The following is a 23,509-nucleotide window of genomic DNA, read 5'->3' as shown; positions in this document are numbered from 1 at the left end:
CACAAGAGCCCAGAATCAAAACAGAAACCTTCTTCAAGCTTTGAAAATTGAAGCGATGGAAAAAAGGGGTCAGATTTGAGGTTCAAGACAAGGAAGGAAGTGAAGAAAGAAGATGATGATGCTGATGATGAAGAGAAAACAACTCTTGTATTATGAAATGAAAAGGTTATGTTTTTATGGTTTGGTTTGTGTGGGTTTGGGTTGAGAGGACGGAAGAGATGTTGAGATCAGGAGAGGGATAAGGAGATAGTGCTTTGTTGCAAGTAAAAAAAATGCCATAAGCCCAAAAAAGTTTCATAAATGGAAACCATTGACATTTTTGTTTTCGTGAACAAAAATGAAGAAAATTATTGCACCTAATTATGTTAATAGTCTTCTTTTGATGCATGATTAATGAGATATTAGCCTATAAACCAAATAAGTGAGAAATTAAAGGTAAAATGCCCTTTACTTCCTAACATTTGAATTATGCGCACTTGATTTTCTAATGTTTGAAAATGTGTTAATCAAATGTTAAAGAGTTTATTTGTTTTGTGTTTATTTTTAATATTTTAGTTTTGATATTTTTATTTTTATGATTTTATAACGAAATCAATTTTAATATCATTTTTTTAGAAATAAAAAAACACAAACCAAACATGCTTTTGCATCTTAAAAAGGTGTAAAAATAGACATTTTTAATTATTATTATTATTATTTTTTTAATTAATAGTCAAAATCGTCTCTGAAAAATACTTCGATCTCCATTTTCGTCCCCGAAAGATAACGAACATGGTCGCACTAGTCCTTCCGTCATCTCCTGCGTTGAGGTGACTAACGCTCGCTGACATGGCCTGTTAACTGCCAACGTGGCATTCGCTTAGTATATCTTCTTTTTGCTGATAAGATAAATTTATTAGATCAATTCAAATCAGTTCCTCAATTCATGAACCCTAATCCCAAATCCAAAAAAATCGAACCTCATCTCTATAGCAGATTCCATGTTCCCAGGTTGTTCATGCTGCCACCCGTGTCACTTCCTACGCTTTCAATGCCGTCATTGCCTGCGCATCGACATCGTCTGCATCGTAGTCATCGCCCAAAGTAGAATTCATGGATTCCATGATGCTATTGGTTCTGATTTGAATTGTGAAATGGATGAATCTTTGCCACATGACTATGGTTCTGATTTCATACATGAACACTCTGGAGTCACCATGCATGAAATTCCTCTCTTAAATAACCTCTCTTACTTGGACAAAAGAAGCAATTCTAATCAGGTACTTAGGGACTCTCACAAAAACTATGCGCGTCATACTTTTGGTTCAGAACAAGGGTCCTTAACAAGGACTTTTTGGTTATGGCTAGAGGAGAGATTAAGATCCTTGGATCCAAATCTAGCACAAGTCAATTTTTCCAACCATCATCACATCAATGTCAAGGATCATTTGCATCTATTAGGTCCAAAGCGTTAGAAATAACTGAGAATAATGGTAATAACCCTGCTCATCAAGTACCTTGTGGGGAAATGGCTCAGATTTTTTCCTCTACTTCAAGTGGTTTTTCTGGGTTAAAGTTAGATAAGCAAGATTAGGTTATGTGCAGCAATAGTTCCATTATAATGAACTTCTCCCATTTTCCTAGACCTACTACTATTGTGAAAGCTAATCTTCAAAACATTGGGTTGTCTTCATCAACATTGGGTTGTCTTCTCCTATTTTTTCTCCTCGACATTACTACTTCATCCCGTTGCATCATTTCCGATTCGATATTCCTTCATGTCTCCATTGCTCCAGCTATTCTCCTAATGCAGATTTATCTCCGAATTCATGGATTCCATGATGCTACTCCTATTTGTTTTCAGTAATGAAATGAAAAATGCTCGAGGTTAGAGCTTCCAAAACCGATACTGCTATAACGTCTCTTCACTCCTTGCACAGATGAAAAGCAAGTTCTTTTCTAGAACTTTGGGTTAAAATCACCTTATTAGAAAATTAATTTTCTTTTTGTTTTATCCTGGAGCTTCCCTCTCAATGATTTCCTAGTAACATTATCTTTAACTTTCATAAGAAACACCAGATGATGAGAGATGCACTAAAGCCCATGTTGTGGTAGAGTTTTGAGGAAGCTTTTGAGTTGCTTCAATGGCCTGAGAAGAGGATTCAATATAGCTATAGTTTGAATTACTTGTTCTAAGAGCAGCGATGGAAGTGAGAGGAAGAGGGGAGATGGAAGTGAGAGGAAGAGGGACGAGAGTACCAAGGTAACCAATCATCGAATTTGGGATTAGGGTTTATGGATTTATGGACTAATTTGAATTGGTCTAATAAATTTATCTTATCAGCAACAAGAGGGTACACTAAGCGAGTGCCACGCTGACAGTTAACAAGCGATGTCAGCGAGCGTTAGCCACTTCAGCGCAGGAGATGCCGGAAGGACTAACGCGACCAGGTTGGTTATTTTCCGGGGACAAATTTGATTAATTTTATTTTTCAGGAATGAAAATGAAAATCAAGGTCTTTCAAGGGCGATTTTGACTATTAACTCCTATTTATTTTAGATGGGTATAAATAGGCCTTTTCTATTAACATTTTCGGTTTTTCAGTGACTACTATATTAATGGATATGCTCAAGGGGAAAAATTAAGAATCTGGCTCAAATTAGAGGTTTTTTTTAATTAACTTATTTTTCTTTTAATGGTTGAAACTAAGGGCTTATTTAGGTAAGTTTCTAAAAATTTTTTTTTTCGAGTTATCTTTTTTTAAAAGATCTTATGAAAAAGTAAAAATAATTTTATGTTTGAGTATCTCATGTAAAAAGATCTTTTTATTTATTAATTATGTTTGGGTATAATGATATAAAAGTATTTTTTTGTTTATTTATTACATAAAAAATATCTTTTTTTAAAGAAAAAAATCTTTTAAAAAAAGATATAAATTACTCATTCTAAAAAAGGATTTTTTTTTATTTTTCTAATACTTTTACTTTTATTATTAAAAATGTGCTACGTTAAATAATAAAAAAAATTTTAATAATAACGCCCAAATAAACATTAATTTGTCTCTGTTTTCGATTTTGGCCCAAGATCTTCTCTCCCCCAGCCCGTTTCTCCCTTTCTTTCATTCAGAAACACATTGCAAGCCCGTGCAAAAAAAAAAAAAAAAGAAACCCATTGCAAGCAGTTGCAAATCGCCTAGCCATCATCACCACCGCCGCAAGCAGTTGCAAATCGCCGCCGTCCGTCGCATTCAAAGTCGCCGTCCGTCCGTCCATCTAGCTTCCCTCGTGCTCCAAGTCTCTAACCCCTGTTCACTTTCACCGAAAGCAGCTTCCTCCTCGAGGTCAGCTCGGCGTCCGTCGTCTTCTTAGCGCAAAGTCCGCCGCCCACGCCATTGAATCCCTTTTTCTTCGCGGATTGAAGTTCTTTCCCCTTGCTTCTCGTTCGATCTGGCAGAAGGCCCACTTTCCACCCCCAATCCGTTCTGCTAACTGCAGAGCACTAGTGGAGGAACTCTGCCGTCGCTGCGCCGAAGAGGAGGACCTTGAACTTCCGCCGTGTTGTCGCCATCGTCTGTCGCCGTCCGTCAACCAGTTCAACCAGAATATCTCAGTTTTGGAAACCTTCTGATCTTGGTGGTTCAAATACGATTCCCCATAGTTCTCGATATCTGAATGATTTTGAGGAGCTACTGCCTCTTGGTAAAGGAGTTTCATGAGTTTCTTTCTGCTTTTTATATTTATATATATGATATATGATTCTGTAATTCTATTATGTCTTTCTTTGAGGTGTATACCATGACGATATTGAAGTACTATAATTTCATTTTTAGTTGATGATTTTGATTTCTTCTCCTTTGTGTTATTGATATTTTGGTACTTGGAAAATATTGGAAGCATTCCTAATTTTATCTTTTTTGCTATATAGAATTTGTATTGGATGTGATCTTTCAACTCTGTTACATTTTGATGTCATCAATTTTTTTAACAGAATAGGTATTAGGCAGGTCGTTTTTGTCACTAATTCTCATTTGCTGTTTGTTTGCTAATCATTCATCCCTTGTGCTAAATTCCTCGTAGCAAACCCATGGAATTGAATCTCACCATGAACTTCCATTTAGCTAGTGATATAGAAGAGAAACCTCAGGTCAATCTTTGCTCTGCCTATTGATAAGCCCACCTCTGGAGGTTTACTAGTAATATGGATTTGTGCTCCTTTATGTGAGGAATGGCAAGCACCTGATTATTTTGTTTGTTTTAGAAATTATGCTTTCAAATATGTTAGATGGAACCTTCATCCAACGTTGCGTGACCTTCTTGCTTTGAAGACACTAGGAAATTGTTGAAAGCCAGATTCTATATTTCTTCATTACCCGCTGAATTCCTGTTTGTTGTTCTTTCCTTTTCTTTGGGTGATTTGAAATTTGGGTTGCAACTTTCTTAGTAGTGTGTAAGTAGCACCTTTTTTTTTTCTTAGTAATGATTTGAAAATGTATAGAAAAACTAATTGCAGGTGGTGCAGTGATTAAATTGGATGACCAGTGTAAAGAGCTCCTAATTCTTGTTTCATTTGGATGTTATAGCTATTGTCTTAGGTATTTCTTTTCACTATTTAACTTTTGAATTTGTATTTTGATAAGATCATATGGCTTTGGTTGATGACATTTCAGGTAGTGTTTTAAATTTGGAAGATATTTTAAGATTTATATTAAACTACGATTATATTTTAGGATGTTTATTTATAATTTATTTATTCTTTTATTTTAAAATGGTTTTTCCAGTTGAACCATGGTTAGACCGGTTGGACCAATGAACCAGTGACTAGAGCAGTTCGATGATCGGTCCGGTTCTCAGAACCTTGGTTTTTAGATATTAACCAATTAGTTTTGCTTCTTCGGTTACTTTGGATGCAGATTCATAGGAGTAAACAACAACAACGACAACAACAACATCATCATCATCATCATCACAAAACAATGACGGATTACCACTTTGTGTACAAAGATGTGGAAGGAGCATCAACCCAATGGGATGACATTCAGAGGAAGCTTGGCAATCTCCCTAAGAAACCGCCCGCTTTCAAGCCTCCGCCCTTCGCCCCTGCCCCCGATCCTGATTCCCTCTCCAAAGACAAGGCTTGGCTTGATTCCAGAAATGAGGATGAACTTGAAGACCTTGAAAATGATCTTGATGACGATCGCTTCCTTGAGGAGTACAAGTTGGGTGTTTTGCATTATTCCATTTATTTTTATATACATTGATTTATATTTCATTAGAGAAAGAAACTCATTATTGAAAAAGATGATATAGTCATTTGCCTTAGCTGGTATAGACACGGAGGAGGCCTGTAAAGGTTTAAGCTAGAAGAATGGGTCAGATGAAGGATAATCCGTATAAGAATTTATTTAAATAGATTTAATTATACATGGAATAAATGTAGATATGATGTATGACATAGTACTGTTGACGTCATTTGATCAATGTAGTTTTGTTGGTAGATTGTGTTTTGTTGACTGATGTTTGTTTTGCTTCACTTTGATGAATTTAAGGTTCATAACAAATAATCTCGAACAAGGATATCAACCTCTAGAGTTCATTTGAAGTCATGAATCTTAAATAAAATTGAATTGTGAAATATAACTCGCAAACTCAATTTAGGGACTTCATAAACTCGAGAGTTCAATATCCTTGATGGGGATATGGAATAGTCTATTATACTAATGTCTGGTTAGTTTGTTAAGATTTAGATTGGGAGTACATGGGAATGAATGATGATTAGGTGTAATTGGATTAGGTCTTGTTTTTATTCTATATCTTATGATATAAATCATTGTGCTTTTATAGGAAGAAGAGATTGGCTGAGATGAAGGAAGCAGCTAAAGTTTTGAGGTTTGGATCTGTGGTTCCCATTTCAGGATCTGATTTCGTTCGAGAGGTTTCACAGGCTCCCTCCGATGTTTGGGTAGTTGTCATCCTTTACAAAGATGGGTATGCTACATGACATTTCTAAGTTTAAATTACAGGAAATGTTTCTGCACACCACGTTCCTCATATAATATCTATAAATTACTTAGGTGATCCAAATTTGATTAATTTTATTGTTATGCTTCTTGTGCTGATTGTTGAAATCTGTTGTACTTTATGTTTGACAGCATTGCTGAATGTGGGGTTTTAATGCAATGCATTGAAGAATTGGCTACAAGATATCCTGCAACAAAATTTGTCAAGATAATATCAACTGATTGCATTCCCAACTATCCGGATCGAAATTTGCCCACCATATTGGTATACAACAATGGAGCAGTCAAAGGAAACTATGTTGGCATGCATAGTTTTGGACGAAGATGCACTCCTGAAGGTATTTACGAGATTGCTATTCTTATTATTTTTCTTATCTTACCTTTCATCACTGTTGATGTTCAATATATTAATATCCTTTAATCTACTACAAATTATGTTACCTTCAACTAACTAATACCGTGATTTGTATACTGTAATTAGTTGGATTTTTTCTTAATCTCTACCATTTCAATATCATTCCTTTATCCAATACAGTATTATACTCCATCCATGGAAGTTTTTGTTCTTTTTATTCTATTAGCATTCATGCCTTGTGAAATCCCTAGCATAAATGGAAAAACCATGTGAACCATGTCTATGCTACCTTGCTGGTAAAATCATATAAATTCTTCTATATAAATTATAATTTACTTGTGACATTGAATTCATTGATAATGAAAAATCAGGTGTTGCGTTGATTCTGTGCCAATCGGATCCTGTACTAAACGACGGTCAAAATAGAAATGAGCAATCAAGAGAAGCTGTCATTGAAGGAGTTCGGAGAAAGTTTATAGAGAAAGTTGTCGTCGATCATGAAGATCGTGACGATGATGGTTCCTCAAGTGATTAGCATTTTGTTTTGGCAACATGTGGTTTCTTTTAAATAGATTTTTTTCCCTTCTTTCAATTTCCATGAAATTAAGTGATTTTGATCCACCCACAATTTGCTTCTGTTGCCAAAGGTTATGTACCAGTGTTAATGGTGTTGTACTTTCTTATAATATTTGTGCCAAAATGTAGCTTTATGTGTGATTTTTCATGTTGTACTTTTGTAGATTTTAAAACTTATTCTAGTACATATCATATGGCTTTGTATCCTGGAGAGTTATAAATGAGGATCTACCAATTATGTAGCTCGTTTTTTTTATACGAATAACTAAATTTTAATGATGGAGAGAAGGATGTGTTGATGATGATGTAGGGGCAAAATTTAAAAAAAGTATTTTAGAAGTTCGTTGACTTTCAAAATATTGATGGTAGAATTAGAGAGAAAGTATATTTACTTTTAAATATTTTTATTTTAGAATAAAATATGTCCAAAAGAATGAAAGATGTTAGAGGCAATTAGATAGAAACTGTTCTATGTAGTGATAATTCATTCTATAATCTCATAATAGTGAAAATGTTTGTGAAATTAATCAGTTCCTTGCAAATCATGCTCAACTCGTGACATTTGTGAGTTTTACCTATTGGGTAGTAGAAACACGGTTTGGCATGCTTTGAAATAGACTAAGGTTTAGTTTGGTAAAGTTTTTACTTTTTAAAAGTTGTAGCATTTATATTTGATAAATCAAATTAAAAATAGTTTTCAATAAACACAAGCAACAATAATTACGTTTGGTAAAATAGCTTTTAAAATTTAAAAATATTATAATAGACATAGATGCAAGTAGTAAATTTGAAAATTAGTTAACATATAAAGTTATATTAGATTTTTAAATTTTGTACTTTTATATTAGACTTTTAAATTTTGAAAAGTACAAGCCTAACTTTGAAAAACTTTACCTTAAGTGCATAGTTGTCAGAACCGAACCGGTGATTGAACCGGTCAAGTCACTGGGTCACTGGGTCATTGGTTTAACCGGTAGATCACTGGTTGAACCGATTGACCCGGTCCTATGTAAATAAAAAATAAAATATAGTCAAAAATTTAAAATTAAAATTTAAAATACATATTTTCACTAACATTTTAAAAATATCTAGCTATTCTAAAACAATATGAAATAGGAACAATAAGTATTTTGTTAATTTTACTCTATCATAAATATTTTTCTTTTGTTTTTATATTAAAATAACTATTATTTTCGAATTTTAATAATTTATTAATTAGTTTATATCTATTATACTATTATATACTACAAGTATTAATTGAAAAATAATATTAATAGATATTATATAATTATAAAAAATGAGTTTATAATTATTGTTAAATAAAAAAATAATTAATTTAAGAATGAATGAGTTTTTAACTAAAATTAAAATAAATTAAATAGAAGTAAATTATTTGCTGAAAGATATTTATATATATTAATTTGTATATATATTGATAACAAGTTTAACAATCCGGTGGTTGTGAGTATCATGTTTTTTCTTGATGAGGGGGGGTTCGAACCCCAATTTCAACATTTTAAAAAAATTTTGAAACTCAAGCGGTTCGATCGAACCGGATTTATTGGGTTTGATCGATTCACATTGGTCCATTATCTCATACGGTCAGATCATTGGACCGGACCGGCTTAGAGTTCAATTCATCGGTTTTTTGGTCGAACCAACTAGTCCGATCCGGTTTTGCTAATAATGCTTACGTGCTTTCAAAAGTATCCCGATCTTTTAAAAGTTACAAGCACAATCACATAATATTTTTTATTTACCAAACATAAAATGAAAAACTTAAACTTTTAAAAAGTACAAGTACATCTTTAAAAATTTTTATCAAATTAAGCCTAATTTTACATAGCTCTTGAATTATTTCTAGTTAAGACTCAAGACAATCAGTAGTTACATTATTTCTAGTCAAGACAAATTGGAAGATTTGTTCCATTTCAGTAGTAGTGTTCCCACATGCTGAATTAATTTTACATATTCTCAATTGAATTCAAACCATGAGTATATATGAAATGTGTTTACACTAAGACATTAGGATTAATAGTATATAAAAAAATATTTTACGAACCTAAAAAATCAAACTGCTAAATTAGTCATTATATATATGTATGTTGTCTTACATATTTTTAACATATATTTTATATAAATAGATATAATTGATATTTTGTGTATATATAGTAGACTCTTAAATAAAGTTTTATAGTGAATTAACCATTGATTTGTTGGACTAAAAAATATTATGAACAACAAAAAAATATAACTTAAATATTATTAATTTTGTTTATTAAGAAACATATATTAATTAACTAATCAACAAGTTTTATATATTAAAAATAATTATTATGTTTTTTATATGACAGAGAAATGGGAGAATTGGTTAATGAAGATGAACATAGAGCCTGCGGTAGAATTATAGGACTGGTAATAGGTAGGGTAGGGTAGGGTTTATCCGCGAGTTGAAAATTTCATTAAAACTCTACCCTACCTTATCTATGGGTTGAGAATCTCTCAACCCTAACTATATCTGCACCCTAAAGTACTAAATCCTACTCTACCCGCAGAAATATCAAATTTTTTCAAAGTAAATATAAAATTCAATCATTTCAAATTTTATACATATTAATAATATATAAAATAAAAAACTAATGCTTTAAATTATTAAATTAACTAACTAGTTTAGTGGTTGTTCACTTATTATAAGTCATTACATAAGGAGGTTGTGGGTTCAATTCTCACTTTTTTCACTATATACCTGATTTTTATAAAATATGTGTTATAATATATATGAGGTGCGGATAGGGTAGGGTAGGGTAGGGTACACCCTAAACCCGTACCCTACCCTATCCGCAGGCATATCTGGACCGTACCCTACCTACCCGCAGCAGGTCGGGTAGTCTACCCTACCCGAACAGGTTAGACCGGGTTGAGTACCCGTGGGTAGGGTATGAATTGCCACTAGATGGAAAAAATGTTGCCTCCATTGCCATTTGCCTCAGCTTAATTATTAAGCAATATTATCATGAATATTCATAATTTTTTTTGAAAGAAAAAGCTCAACACACATGTGGAGCACGAGATACAAAACAAATCATAACAGTCTTACAACTCCTATGTCATCTCTGACATTGTCATCAACAACATGAGTTATTTACAATACTATTCTCTGGCATATGAAAAAGATTGATCCACGTAGTCTCTAATCTCTGTTGCCTTGTTGTGAAAAATGACATCATTTCTACGTAACTATATAGTCCATATCACTGAGAAAAATCCAACTAGCCAATACATGCGTCTCTCTTTCCTCATTGGGACAGCTTTCCAGCTCTCAAATTGTTGTTTCACAGTACCGGGCATAATCCACTCTTGTCCAAATGCCGATATCCAAGCACACCATACCTACCAAGAGTGCTCACATGTAATAAATAGATGTTGTAAATTTTCAGCATCTTTCTTACATAGCATGCACATAGTATCATTCTGTTGCAGTACACCCAGTCGACTAAGCCGATCCTTTGTATTGACTCGGCCTACCAAAACAAACCAAAAGAATAGCTCCACTCGTGGTGGAACTAAGCCTTTCCAAATATCTTTTGTGAACCTGTAGCTCAGGATCTCCTCATCCATAGTCTCTTCCTGCAAAACTTGCACAAATGAGTTAGTTGAATAAACTCCTTCCTTGTGAAACCTCCATACCATTCTATCTTGCACATCTGCTATCAATCTAACAGATTGCAGGACAAGTAGCAACTGGTCTAGTACATCTGTCTCCCATTGTCGGAGCTCTCTTCTCCATTGGAAGCGCCACACCCACTCTATCCCATCCCAGAACCCACAATCCCCAATAACTGATCCTTTTTTGTTTGAAATCAAAAAGAGCCTCGGAAAGTTGTCTTTCAGCTTTCCCACTTGGATCCATTTATCTTCCCAAAATCTGGTGGTCCTACCATCTCCTACTTCCATAGCAAGCCCATCAATCAGCTTCTGCCTTACATGTTGCTCCTTTATTTGCACTTGACATATATCTCTCCATGGTCCTCCCCTCTTTGGTAATATCTGAGTGGACAGCAAGTAATTTGGGTTCAAGCTATTGCAAGAGCATACAATCCTCTTCTATAGGGGACACTCCTCCTTAGAGAACCGCCACCACCATTTAAATAATAACGTTGTATTCCGCAATACCGCATCGCCCACCCCCAATCCTCCTAGCTTTTTTGGTGCCTAAACCATCTCCCATTTCATTAGTGCCATACCAGGTCGTCCATCATCCTTTCCCCAAAAGAATTTCATCTGTAAGGAGATAATTCTCCGTCTAACCGCGCTTGGCATCTTGTACAAACTCAGGTAATAAATAGGCAGGCTGTTGATAACTGACTTGATGAGTACCAGCTTTCCAGCCTTGCTAAGAACCTTTGCTTTCCACAAGCTGAGTTTATCTTCCACCTTATCAATCACCGGCTTCCAAGTTTTACCAACCTCGAATTTGTGCCTAGGCTAATACCAAGGTACCTCACTGGCAACGCTACCTCTTGACAGCCTAGAATCTGACACATCCGTCTGACCCATTCCTGGCTGCAGTTAACTGGTATCAAATTAGACTTCTCGAAGTTGATGCTCAACCCAGACATCATTTCGAAACACCTCAGAAGCCTCTTATAGTTCCTGACAGTTTCCTCCTCTGGCGGACAAAATAAAATGGTGTCATCAGCAAATTGTAGGTATGATAGCACTATTTTATCCCTACCGACTAACAAAGGAGATATCCGCCTGTTCCTAACCGCCTCCTCAATCATCCTGTTCAGCACATCCACCACTAGTACAAACAAACACGGCGATAAAGGATCTCCTTGACGTAGCCCCCTCTCCATTTTGAATGGTTTTGATGGTGATCCATTAATTAGAATAGAAACAGATGCCGATGTAACACACTCTCTCACCCACACCCTCCATGTTCTTCTAAAGCCCATCTTCTCAAGTATAGTGTCAACAAAGCACCATTTTATTCTGTCATATGCTTTTTGGAAGTCCAGTTTAATAACCGCTGAAGCCTTCTTCTTCAGTTTTAACCATTGCACCATTTCACATGCTACTAGAGCTCCATAATGTATTTTCCTCCCTTTTACAAAAGCGCTCTGAGATTTCCCAACTAAGCCTGGCATTACCCCCCATTCTCCTTGACAATATTTTAGAAATAACTTTGTAGACACATCTAACCATGCTGATAGGTCTCAGGTCTTTTATCTCCTTAGCCCCAACAAACTTCGGAGCCAACGCTACCCACGTGACATTAGCGTCTACTGGTAAGCTTGCAGTCTCAAAGAAATTCATCACGGCCGCAGTGAACTCTGTACCAATCTCATCCCATCACTTATTTATGAAATTCATATTATATTCATCACTCCCTGGAGCCTTAGAAGATTCACAATCCCATACTGCCGCCTTCACTTCCTCTACTGATGGGAGCAACTCCAAGGTTTTCGCTTCCTCCCGCTCTAAATGGTTAACCAGCCCATCCCTAAAAGTCACCTTTAGGGACGCTTCCTGGTGGTACAGACATTTAAAAAAGTCCCAGATGGCAATCTTGATTTTTGCTTGATTCCTCACTAGCCTCCCATTGATCACTAGAGCCTCAATCCAGTTATTTCTTCTCCTCGCCGAAGCAATATTATGGAAGTACCTTGTGTTTCTATCCATCTCAGTAGCATATCTAGATCTTGACATTTGCTTCCAGTGCATATCCTGCCTTATATACCACTTCTCACAGCACCTCACTAACGCCCTCCTCCTTGCCTCTATTGTACCATCATACCGTCCACTACTAACTATATCATCCACCTTATGTATTTCTTCCTCAAACCTCTTTATCCTCTTAGTCATATCCCCAAAATGCTGCTTATGCCATAAGCGTAAAGGTTCTGACAGTGCTTTCATCTTGTCCAGGAATTGTACGTCTCCTAATGCCCTCCATTTCTCCTTCACCATTCTCAAGAACCCTTCATGTGTGAACCACGAGTCCAGGCTTCGGAACGGTCTTGGATCTTCAAATCTTCTGATGTCTTCCATGATCAATGGGCAGTGATCCGATAGACCTCTAGACCCGCTTCTTAGATGCACCTCCGGGTACATATCAAGCCACCCTAAAGAAATCAGGCTCCTGTCAATACGACTGCACGACTGTCCCCTAAACCATGTATACTTACAATCGTTAAGTTCCAAGTCGACCAACTCCATATCATTTATCCATATTTTAAACTCTGTCGCAGACGCTGGTAAAGTAGCAGCTCCTTTCCTTTCCTCCAAGAGCAAAATTTTATTAAAATTCTCCAAAAAAAAGACCGGCACCTGACACAATCCTGCAATGTAATTCAACTCCTCCCACATTGAGATTTTCTCAGCTCTCTCATGTGGTCCATACACCAAACAGATAGCACAATGAAATTTATCTTTTACAACAACTCCTTCTAACCATAACCATCTATCCCCTTTATAACAATTATACATATTAAAGGATGGTTCATTCCATATTAGCAACAGTCCTCCAGAAGACCCTATCGAACCTACGAACTCCCAGCATGCTCTGTCACTTCCCCATATACGAGCAACATCAAATTTAGTTATGACCTCCTTCTTTGTCTCTTAGACTCAACATTTCTAGCTTAAATTTATTTTTAAAATTCTTTAGCATACTAACTTTTGCAGTCCCTCCCAACCCCCTTATATTCCAAGAACTAAAAATTATTTTACTAAGATATTACACATCTGTTTACGGTTTTTTGGCCTGCTTCTTCGAGCTTTTTCTTTTTGCTTGGCCTGTCGTCGTTTCAATGCCATGACTTCGTTCTGCTCCTGCAAGATTGCCATAATATCATCCTCATCATTGTACTGAGCACCTGACTCTACAGCTAATTTCCAGACCTCTTTGTTCTCTATCGTTTCTTCTTCCCAAGTCAACCTCTGCTCTTTATTGTCTAGATTCCCCACCTCTGAACCTAAATCTGCGTCATTCTCATGTTCTTCCTTTCGTTTTTTACCCTTACTCTGAGCGGTATCATCCACCACGAATTCCCCTTCCTACAGCCTCAATCCTATATCTCCTCCAAGATTGGTTTCAGCCTCTGGTTCGTTACATCGTCGAAGTACCCCATTAATTCCCTGTCCCCCATATCCTGCAATCCGCGTCCTTGGAGTATCTTCAGGTGCTGCGATCAATGCCGCCTCTTCCCCCTGCCAGCGACGGTCACTCTTGGCATAGGCAAACTCCTCGACATTGGTCCTCCATTCATCAGTCCGCTGGCTCGCTTCTCCCGTCCCTTGGCCCCCTGGTCACATCTCAGCCTTCAACCAGCTTCGTCGTCGATTCTCGATTCACCCGCTACGCCGCCCTTGTGTCCAGGCACCATGCGTGAAGCGGCTTGCTTCCCCCCATGCCCGGTCGTTCTTACGCCCGTCTCCATCTCCTCCGATGCGTTCTGTTGGCCGGCGTCATCCCTGTTTGGTGTACTATCAGCGTCCTTTCCCAAGGCTTGAGGCGCCATGCTCACCCTAGAGATATTGGTGAAGATCTCTTCGGTTCGGGTGATCCTTGCATCCGGGTCAGACCCAGCCCGTTTGGAGCATCCACCCGCTGGCGCAGCTCTTCGGCCCTTCACTATCAGCCCATCATCTTGTCTCTTCTTAATTATATTGGGCCTGTTTACTTCCAGCCCATTTTTCTTCATATACATGGCACTCATATCCTTCATAATAATTGGAAACCATTTCTTTCGAGTCATTGGTTTCATGCAATCCCTTAGAATCCGCCATTCCATTTAATTCCGTATGATTACCGTTTCCAAATGATGGATTTGAATTTTTGTGATGCCACTCGTTGAAGAAGAGACTTGAATTTACCAACCTGTCCCTCCCCTGTTCATCAATCCTATGGTCAACCTTTGTCTGCACCACCGCCGGATCCCATCCCACCGCGATTGGTTCATGCTGTACCTCTTCTTCGTTTATCGTTTGTCGAACTTTTGCATCCTCCTTCGTTTTCCGAAAGCACTCCTCCCGATACATCTCTCCACCCACTTCTCATACCAAGACGTCGAATCTACTTGTCCCTATTGTCACATGAATCCATTCATTGATCATATTAAAGGTTCACGTATCAATGAAAACTTTACCCACACTGAACGAATTACCCGATTCCGTCAGTTTATCACATTCCACTACTTTTCCCCATTGCTCTCCTATTCTGTGAAAAGTGTTCCTTGACCATGCATGTATTGGGACTCCGTAATATTCTAGCCAAACCCTTCTAGACTCATTTTTCTCAGTCTCATCCCATTTCCATACCATATAAAACAATTTTAATAATTCATTCATTCGAAATGTGTAAGCTTCTTCAGCACTAAGCACCGAATCAAAAGTTATTATTGCTTTATATGCCCCCAACTCTCTCACCTGTGTCACACCTGGCCAGTCCCTATGGATCTTTTGCTGTAGTGAATTGAAATCAATCGCCGTCTTCGTGCCGCCTACAATACTTCTCTGTAGCCAAACAACATTCTCACTTGCTACCGGCACTTCTATCTTCTTTGTCCATCCATTACTACTTTGACCTTTTACGGGTTCATCTGATTTCTGCCTCACCACTTGTTCAACAGTCGCTCCCACCCTATGTGCCAGTGTACTGTGGCCTCCAGCATCATGTCTGGTGATCACTTTCATTCGTTTGTCTGTTGTATTTTGCATCGTGGTTCCTCTTCTATATTTCGCTTCTCCTACAAACAACTTTCTTCTTCTCACCACCATGTTGTTCATCTCTGCAACAGCCTTCAAAACTCCTCCCTTTGTGGTGTACTGTATGAAGGCAAACAGATATATCTGCCCATTTTTATTCTTGCGCGACAGATATATGTCGATAATTCTCTCTGTCCATTTGAACATTTAAAACAGTTCTCTTCTTGATATGTCTTCCGGAAAATTGTTGACAAAAACAGAGAATAAATCAAGCTCCAAGCGTTGATACTTTTCTTTGTTCCAAACCCTAGGATCTTTACCATTTTTAATTTGTGCATATGAACCCCCCGCGTGTTTTCCCACCTCCCAGGCTCTCGAATCCTCTCTCTCTCATACTCTCTCGAATGACCAGCTAAATTATTTCATAATTAAGTGCTTATATATTATTGGTGAATGCTATTCTATGGTGTCTAAAAGGTGGTGTCTATTTATTAAAAAAAAGTTAAAAGTTATTATTTAATTTAAAAGATATAAAATTAAATAACTTTTAAAAAATTTAAAATTCACTACAAAAAATAAGTTAGACAAAATTTAGGCAAAAACTCATAAATACCATAAAATTAGTCTATATTATTTCTCTTTTATAACTAGTCATCGGGTTCAATAATAAAATGATAATCTAGTTGTTTTTAATTATAAGTATGTAATTCTAGCTTAGCTAGCTAGGATTTCAAGATGCAGATAAATCTTCAGTATGTGTTTGAATTAACGTTTAAAAATAAATGTTTTGTAAAATTGATTTTGATTAAAATTAGAATTAATGTACTTAGTTGGTTGGTTGTATTGTATTTAGTCGATGTTACTAATTATAAATAAGGGAGCTACTCTGATAAAGACGTCTAAAACGTCTTTTTTTAAAGATATTTTTTAATAATTAAAATTTAACACATATAATCGATTAAATCGTGTTATTTTTGTTAAAATTAGGTTAGACAAATTAATTTGATCGAAAAATGATGAATCAAATTTTGAATCGATCTAAATTAATATTATTTTTTTATAAAAAATCTGCAATACTCCTATTATTAAAAATGACTAAATACTCTTATTATATATATTAATTTTGAGAATCCTAAATTCTAGCTCTTTTTTTCTCTGTCATCTTAGGGTTAAGATTTAGAGTTTTCAATATATATAGATATTTTAGTTATTTTGTATTGTACTCATTTTTTATAAAAAAAATATTAATTTATATCGGTTCAAAATTTAATTTATTAATTTTTTGGTTAAACTGATTTGTCCGGCCTAATTTTAATAAAAATAACATAATTTAAGTGATTATATATGTTAAATTTTAATATTTTAAAAACATCTTTAAAAAAAGTATTTTTAACATCTTTATATAAATGACTTCTTATAAGAATAATTATATTATATATCATTTTTAATTTTTAAATAATTATTTACAAATATATAATATTTGCATGGTTGCGCTCTATATTTGAATAACTAACATTCATACACAACTCAATATGAATAATTTCGCAGAACGTAGCTGTATAATAATGACTTCAACAAGTCTTGTTATTATAAAAATAAAATTTTATTCTAAATCCTAAACTCTAAAATTTTTCGAATAATTTTGGAGGACAAAATCTGTTGCTAAAATTATTTGGTAATCGATCTAACATACAGAATGCCTTATGTTTAACCAATCAACCTCCTAAAAACAGATAATTTATGTATATTATACAAAGTTTTCATGTCTCACACTAATCAAATTATATGTTACAAACACAATCACCAAAAGCAGATAATTCTTTTCTAATTGTTAGTAAACAAGGCACACAACACAATCACACCAATACATCTATTGAGTAATTAATACATCTATTGAGTAATTAATCATCCAGATCCAAGAAAGAAGCACTATATTATTAATTATATATTATAAACATTTGTAAATCAAGCTGAGGCAGTGTTATGATTTGGAATGAAAACCAGAATGACATCATTATTGTTGTTGGGTGGTGGTGGTGGCGGATTTACTTTTGGGGAGGTGGTGTGTTTCTTGATGGACGATTCACATAATAATCATCACTTTTCATTATCCATTTGCTTCCACAATCTATATCTAATCAATTAATTAATATGATTGGCTATGTATTAAGCATAAATTAGGTCAAGTTCAAAATCGGCAATAATTAAGCACAACATAAAATAAGCAAGAGAAGAAGCACCAATAACTAATTCGATAATGCTAAAAGAAAAAACAGTAATGAATATTAAATAAAGTTGTCTATTTTTGATTAATTTTTTTTGTTACCAAATATATTCGTAACTAATTATCATTGTTATAACACCCTAAGTTAATATTCTATCTTTAAAGGCCTTTAAGTAGGGTGTCACACTTAATATGAAAAAGCAAATAACTAAATCGTTAGGTAAGAAAAGAAGGAAAACACGCGCGAAACTTCGGGTGGAAATTGAGTAGTACTAAAGGATGAAATTGAACAAAACTCAAAGAGGTTCAAGCAAACATAAAAGAATTCCCATGAATACGGTCCTAAAGGGGATAGTGCTTAAAGGTAACTATGACGAAAAAGAAACTAATGCATCCTAACTAATTTCATCAAAGAAACTTCCATCCTTGTGTCATGTCCTATCCTTGGCCTGAACCCTGTTCTTCACAAATCGAGGTACTAGCAATCTTTCTCCAACACTTTTTCGCGCAATGAAGATCTGATTCCGTTGTGCCATATTCCTCTGGAGATAGTATGGGAAAAAAAAGAAAGGGAGTGAGGACCTAACGTCTCAGTAGGAGTGCTATGCAACACCTCCATATCCATTTCCAGCCCACATGCGGGATTTTTTAAAAAGAGGCGTATGATATGGCATGTAATATGCATCTTTCTTGTAGAACATGTGTGTAAGAAGAGAAAGCATACAGAGAAAATAGAAGGATAACATCCTAAGTAGCATCAACATAATCATACATAAATCTGAAAAGAAATAAAAAATCAAACTTTCATTCATGCTTTCTTCTTTCTTAACTTTTAACTTTTATGGAAGGTATTGAGCTCAAACCGGTATAAATGAGAGTCTCCTTCCCTTACCGAAGGTTCTTATCTCGAATGTCTTGGCGATCACCTTCCCTTACCGAAGGATCATCTCGATCGATCACCCTCCATTACCGAGGGATCATCTCGATATCTTGTCTTTGGGGGTCACATTCCCTTACCGAAGGATCATTCCCTCAGTTCAATTTATACAAGGTTATTTAGACATACACAAGGAAATAGTTATATCAAGAAAGATATCTTATTATAAAATTGATGGGAGTTCCCTTCCCTTAGCGAAGGTTCCCAAAAGTTTGCCGATCACCTTCCCTTACCGAAGGATCATCTCGATTCGATCACCTTCCCTTACCGAAGGATCATATCGATTATCTTGTCTTTGGGGTCACCTTCCCTTACTGAAGGATCATGCCCTCAGTTTAATTTACAGTTAGGGTTATTTTAAGCATACATAAAAAGAGGGTCATACAAGAAGCATTCATGCATGAAGATGGATAAAATTAGGATATACTAAGTAATTAAATATAACCTGGTAAAAGGTATGTACTCTCAATATTAATGGAACATTAACGATATGATGATATGAAAAGTCATGTAAATGCACATGGTAAAATTATGGCATATTAAATAATTAAATAAAACATGGTAGAAAGATATGTACTCTTAACACTAAGGGACGTTAATGATATAATGATATGGAAAGTCATGTAAATGCACATGGTAAAATTATGACATATTAAATAATTAAATAAAACATGGTAGAAAGATATGTACTTTTAACATTAAAGGAACGTTAATGATATAATGATATGGAAAGTCATGTAAATACATATGGTATCATGGTACATTAAATAATAAAACATGGTAGAAAGACATGTACTCTCAAAAGTAAAGGAACGTTAATTGTATGAAAAGCCATGTAAATGCATATGGTAGAATTATGGTATATTAAATAATTAAATAAAATATAAAATTAGGAACATTTATAATATAATGATATGAAAAGTCATGTAATTGCACAAGGTAAAAATTAGGATATATCAAATAATTAAACATGATAAAAAGGTATGTACTCCCAATATTAAAGGAACATTAATGATAGAATGAAAAGTCATATAAATACACATGGAATAATTAAACATGGTAAAAAGGGTATATACTAATGAATCAAGAGGTCATGAATGATAGAATAGATGAACATGATCAATATGGATAAGGGATGAGAACAAGGTATTAATGCCATGTATCACATGAAAAGATAGAAATCATGCATGGATGGAAGGAAAATAAACTAGAGCATACTACATGCCAATATAAGTAAGAAAGACATAATTCCCTACACTTTTGCTAACGCTTCTTTGTTGCCTATGAGCTTGCCTCTTGTGTTCCTTGTGTTTGCACACAGAATATATTTTTTTAGAGAGAGACGGGAGAGAATTAGTGTTTGAGAGAAGTGATTTTCTACATATAGGTGCACCCCTATTTATATACATTTGGTGATAGGGTGGTTGGGATAAATTTAAATTCAAACGGAAGGCGGTTACTAGATTCCTATCCATAAATTCAAAATTCTAAGCCCAGCTCCCAACTGACTTTCGAATTTTGAATTTAATTTTTGTTTCTAGAAGGGGTGGTTGTTACATTATCACCCCCGTAAAAAAAGAATTTGTCCCCAAATTCCATGTCTGAAATTGGTCGATGAGGATTGTTAAATAACTTAGGGGTTTTATTGTAATCTCCTACTGTTGGAAAGGAAATCTTCACCATGATCGTTACCTGTAAACAATTCCAGGAACTTCTGTCTTATGTCAGCATCTTTTTCCCATGTGTAGTCTCTTGAATTGCCACTACCCCATGCCACTTTTACCAGTCGTATCGTCTTGCTCCTTAGTTGCTTCATGCTTCTGTCTACAATCTTCACGGCTGGTAGTTCAAAGGTCAGGTCATCTTTGAGTGTTACATCCTCTTGCTGCAACACATGACTTGGATCGTGCTGGTATTTTTGGAGCTGGGACACATAGAACACGTTGTGTAGTCTCGATAGATTTGGTGGTAGGGCGAGTTGGTATGTCGACTTTGCTATACACCGGAGGATTTGGAATGGACCCAGGTACCGGGGGCTTAGTTTCCGTACCTTAAGGGCCATTCCTACCCCGGTGGTAGGGGTGACTTTTTTTTTGGAACACGTGATCGCCCTCCTGAAATTCGAGGGGTTTTCTTCGTTGATCTGCATAACTCTTTTGTCGACTTTGGGCGGTACGTATTCTTTCCCTTATCCTTTTGATATCTTCTGTGGTCTGTCTTACTAATTTGGGTCCTAAGTTGCCTTTCTCTTCTGATCCATACCAGCATAAAGGAGATTGGCACTTTTGCCCGTAAAGTGCCTCATATGGTGCCATCCCAATGCTACTATGATAACTGTTGTTATAAGCAAACTCGATCAGTGGTAAGTGACTTTTTCACTCTCCTAGTCTGTCTAGGACACAAGCTCGTAACATATCTTCCAATGACTGGATGGTCATTTCCATTTGTCCATCTATTTGCGGGTGGTATGACGTGCTTAAGCACAATTTTGTCCCGAACGCCTTCTGGAATGCGTTCCAAAACTTGGAGGTAAATCCGGGGTCTCTGTCCGAGACTATGGTTGATGGTACCCCGTGTAACCCCACGATCTCTTTGATATATAGCGTGGCTAGTCTTTCTAATGAGTCGGTCGCCTTGATTGGTAGAAAATGGGCAGTCTTGGTAAGCCGGTCCACAATGACCTATATGGCGTCATGTCCTGCTTGAGTATGAGGTAGTCCCATGATGAAATCCATCGATATGTTCTCCCACTTCCATTCTGGGATGCCAAGGGGTTGCAATACCCCCGATGGTTTCTGGTGCTCTATTTTTACCTTCTGATAAACCATACATTTACTCACGACCATAGCCAAATCTTTTTTCATTCCTGGCCACCAGAACATCTTCTTCAAATCATGGTACATCTTTGTCATGCCAGGGTGAATGGTAAAAGTCTCCTTTATGGGCTTCTTCCGCAATCTTATTTTGAAGATCGCCTTCTCTTGGGACATAGATTCGACCTTGGTATCTCCATACCTTGTCCTCTCCTTTGGTGAAGCCTTTCCATTTTCTTTCCTTGACAAGGCGCATGGTTTCTTGAAAGTCGGGGTCGGAGCTCTGTGCCTTAGTTATTTATTCCTTGAATTGACTTGTCACTGTTAGGTGGCTCAAACATATGCTTTCTGGAGCGAGGGTGACTTGTAAGTTCATGTCTCTGAAATTCTTTATCAGCTCTGCCTCTTTTATCATTGGTGCGCGAAATTGTGAACAATACTTTTTCACAACTCTCATAATCCCCGGTAATGGCTCCAAAAACGTGGTAGCTCAATACCATGGCATTACACAACTTCGCACAACTAACCAGCAAGTGCACTGGGTCGTCCAAGTAATAAACCTTACGTGAGTAAGGGTCGATCCCACGGAGATTGTTAGTATTGAAGCAAGCTATGGTCATCTTGTAAATCTTAGTCAGGCAAACTCAAATGGATATAGTGATGAACGAAAATAACACAAAGGTAAAGATAGAGATACTTATGTAATTCATTGGTAGGAACTTCAGATAAGCGTATGAAGATGCCTTCCCTTCCGTCTCTCTGCTTTCCTACAGCCTTCATCCAATTCTTCTTACTCCTTTCCATGGCAAGCTCGTGTAGGGTTTCACTGTTGTCAGCAGCTACCTCCCATCCTCGCAGTGAAAACTAATGCTCATGCACTCTGTCACAGTGCGGCTAATCACCGGTTTGGTTCCCTCCCCTACCGGAATAGAATCACTCTTTTGCGTCTGTCACTAACGCCCAGTAGGTTACAGGTTTGAAGCACGTCACAGTCATTCAATCATTGAATCCTACTCAGAATACCACAGACAAGGTTTAGACCTTCCGGATTCTCTTGAATGCCGCCATCAGGTCCTGCCTATACCACGAAGACTCTGATCTCACAGAATGGTTGGCTCGTTTGTCAGGCGAGCACTCGGTTGTCAGGCGATCAACCATGCATCGTGCAATCAGGAATCCAAGAGATATTCACCAAGCCTCAAATGCTTGTAGAACAAGAGTGGTTGTCAGTCACTTTGTTCATGAGTGAGAATGGTGATGGGCGTCAATCATCACCTTCATCAAGTTGAAGAACAAGTGATATCTTGGAACAAGAACAAGCGGAATTGAATGGAAGAACAATAGTAATTGCATTAATACTCGAGGTACAGCAGAGCTCCACACCTTAATCTATGGTGTGTAGAAGCTCCACCGTTGAAAATACATAAGCATAAGGTCTAGGCATGGCCGAATGGCCAGCCTCCCAATGATCTAAGAACTAAAATGTCCAAAGATGATCTAGAGATCTAAAGTGATCAAAAGATCCCTAATACAATAGTCAAAGGTCCTACTTATAGAAAACTAGTAGCCTAAGGTGTACAGAAATGAGTAAATGACATAAAAATCCTCTTCAGGGCCCACTTGGTGTGTGCTTGGGCTGAGCAATGAAGCAAATTTCGTGTAGAGACTCTTCTTGGAGTTAAACGCCAGCTTTGGTGCCAGTTTGGGCGTTTAACTCCCATTTGGGTGCCAGTTCCAGCGTTTAACGCTGGGATTTCTTGAGGTGACTTTGAACGCCGGTTTGGGCCATCAAATCTTGGGCAAAGTATGGACTATCATATATTTCTGGAAAGCCCAGGATGTCTACTTTCCAACGCCGTTGAGAGCGCGCCAATTGAGCTTCTGTAGCTCCAGAAA

At 36.5% G+C, this 23,509-nt stretch overlaps 1 protein-coding gene across 3 annotated transcripts; it reads left to right on the top strand.

Annotated features, from left to right (window-relative positions):
* The first annotated feature begins 3,018 nt into the window (after positions 1-3,018).
* LOC112710794 (uncharacterized) lies at positions 3,019-7,169 on the top strand. 3 transcript variants are annotated; one of them, XM_025763199.3, is made up of 6 exons: positions 3,039-3,678; positions 4,490-4,571; positions 4,890-5,194; positions 5,821-5,964; positions 6,129-6,334; positions 6,723-7,169. In XM_025763199.3, the coding sequence occupies exons 3-6, from the start codon at positions 4,953-4,955 to the stop codon at positions 6,884-6,886; spliced, it is 756 nt and encodes a 251-aa protein (XP_025618984.1). In that variant the 5' UTR covers positions 3,039-3,678; positions 4,490-4,571; positions 4,890-4,952; the 3' UTR covers positions 6,887-7,169. The 3 variants fall into 3 exon arrangements, with proteins under 3 accessions (XP_025618983.1, XP_025618984.1, XP_072058963.1); XM_072202862.1 differs by having other exon boundaries at positions 3,057-3,678; positions 4,475-4,571; XM_025763198.3 differs by lacking the exon at positions 4,490-4,571 and having other exon boundaries at positions 3,019-3,678.
* Positions 7,170-23,509: the final 16,340 nt, after the last annotated feature.

This window comes from Arachis hypogaea, chromosome 9 (genome assembly GCF_003086295.3).
Source record: "Arachis hypogaea cultivar Tifrunner chromosome 9, arahy.Tifrunner.gnm2.J5K5, whole genome shotgun sequence".
NCBI classification, from domain to species: domain Eukaryota; kingdom Viridiplantae; phylum Streptophyta; class Magnoliopsida; order Fabales; family Fabaceae; genus Arachis; species Arachis hypogaea.
Note: the sequence above shows the minus strand (reverse complement) of the source record. Positions and strands in the feature narration are given on the sequence as shown.

Excerpts from the sequence above, each read along its gene's own strand:
- LOC112710794 (XM_025763198.3), top strand. The coding sequence starts at position 3,652 with ATGATTTTGAGGAGCTACTGCCTCTTG. Across the intron at positions 3,679-4,889 it reads TGAGGAGCTACTGCCTCTTG|ATTCATAGGAGTAAACAACA; the intron begins GTAAAGGAGTTT and ends CTTTGGATGCAG. Across the intron at positions 6,335-6,722 it reads ACGAAGATGCACTCCTGAAG|GTGTTGCGTTGATTCTGTGC; the intron begins GTATTTACGAGA and ends ATGAAAAATCAG.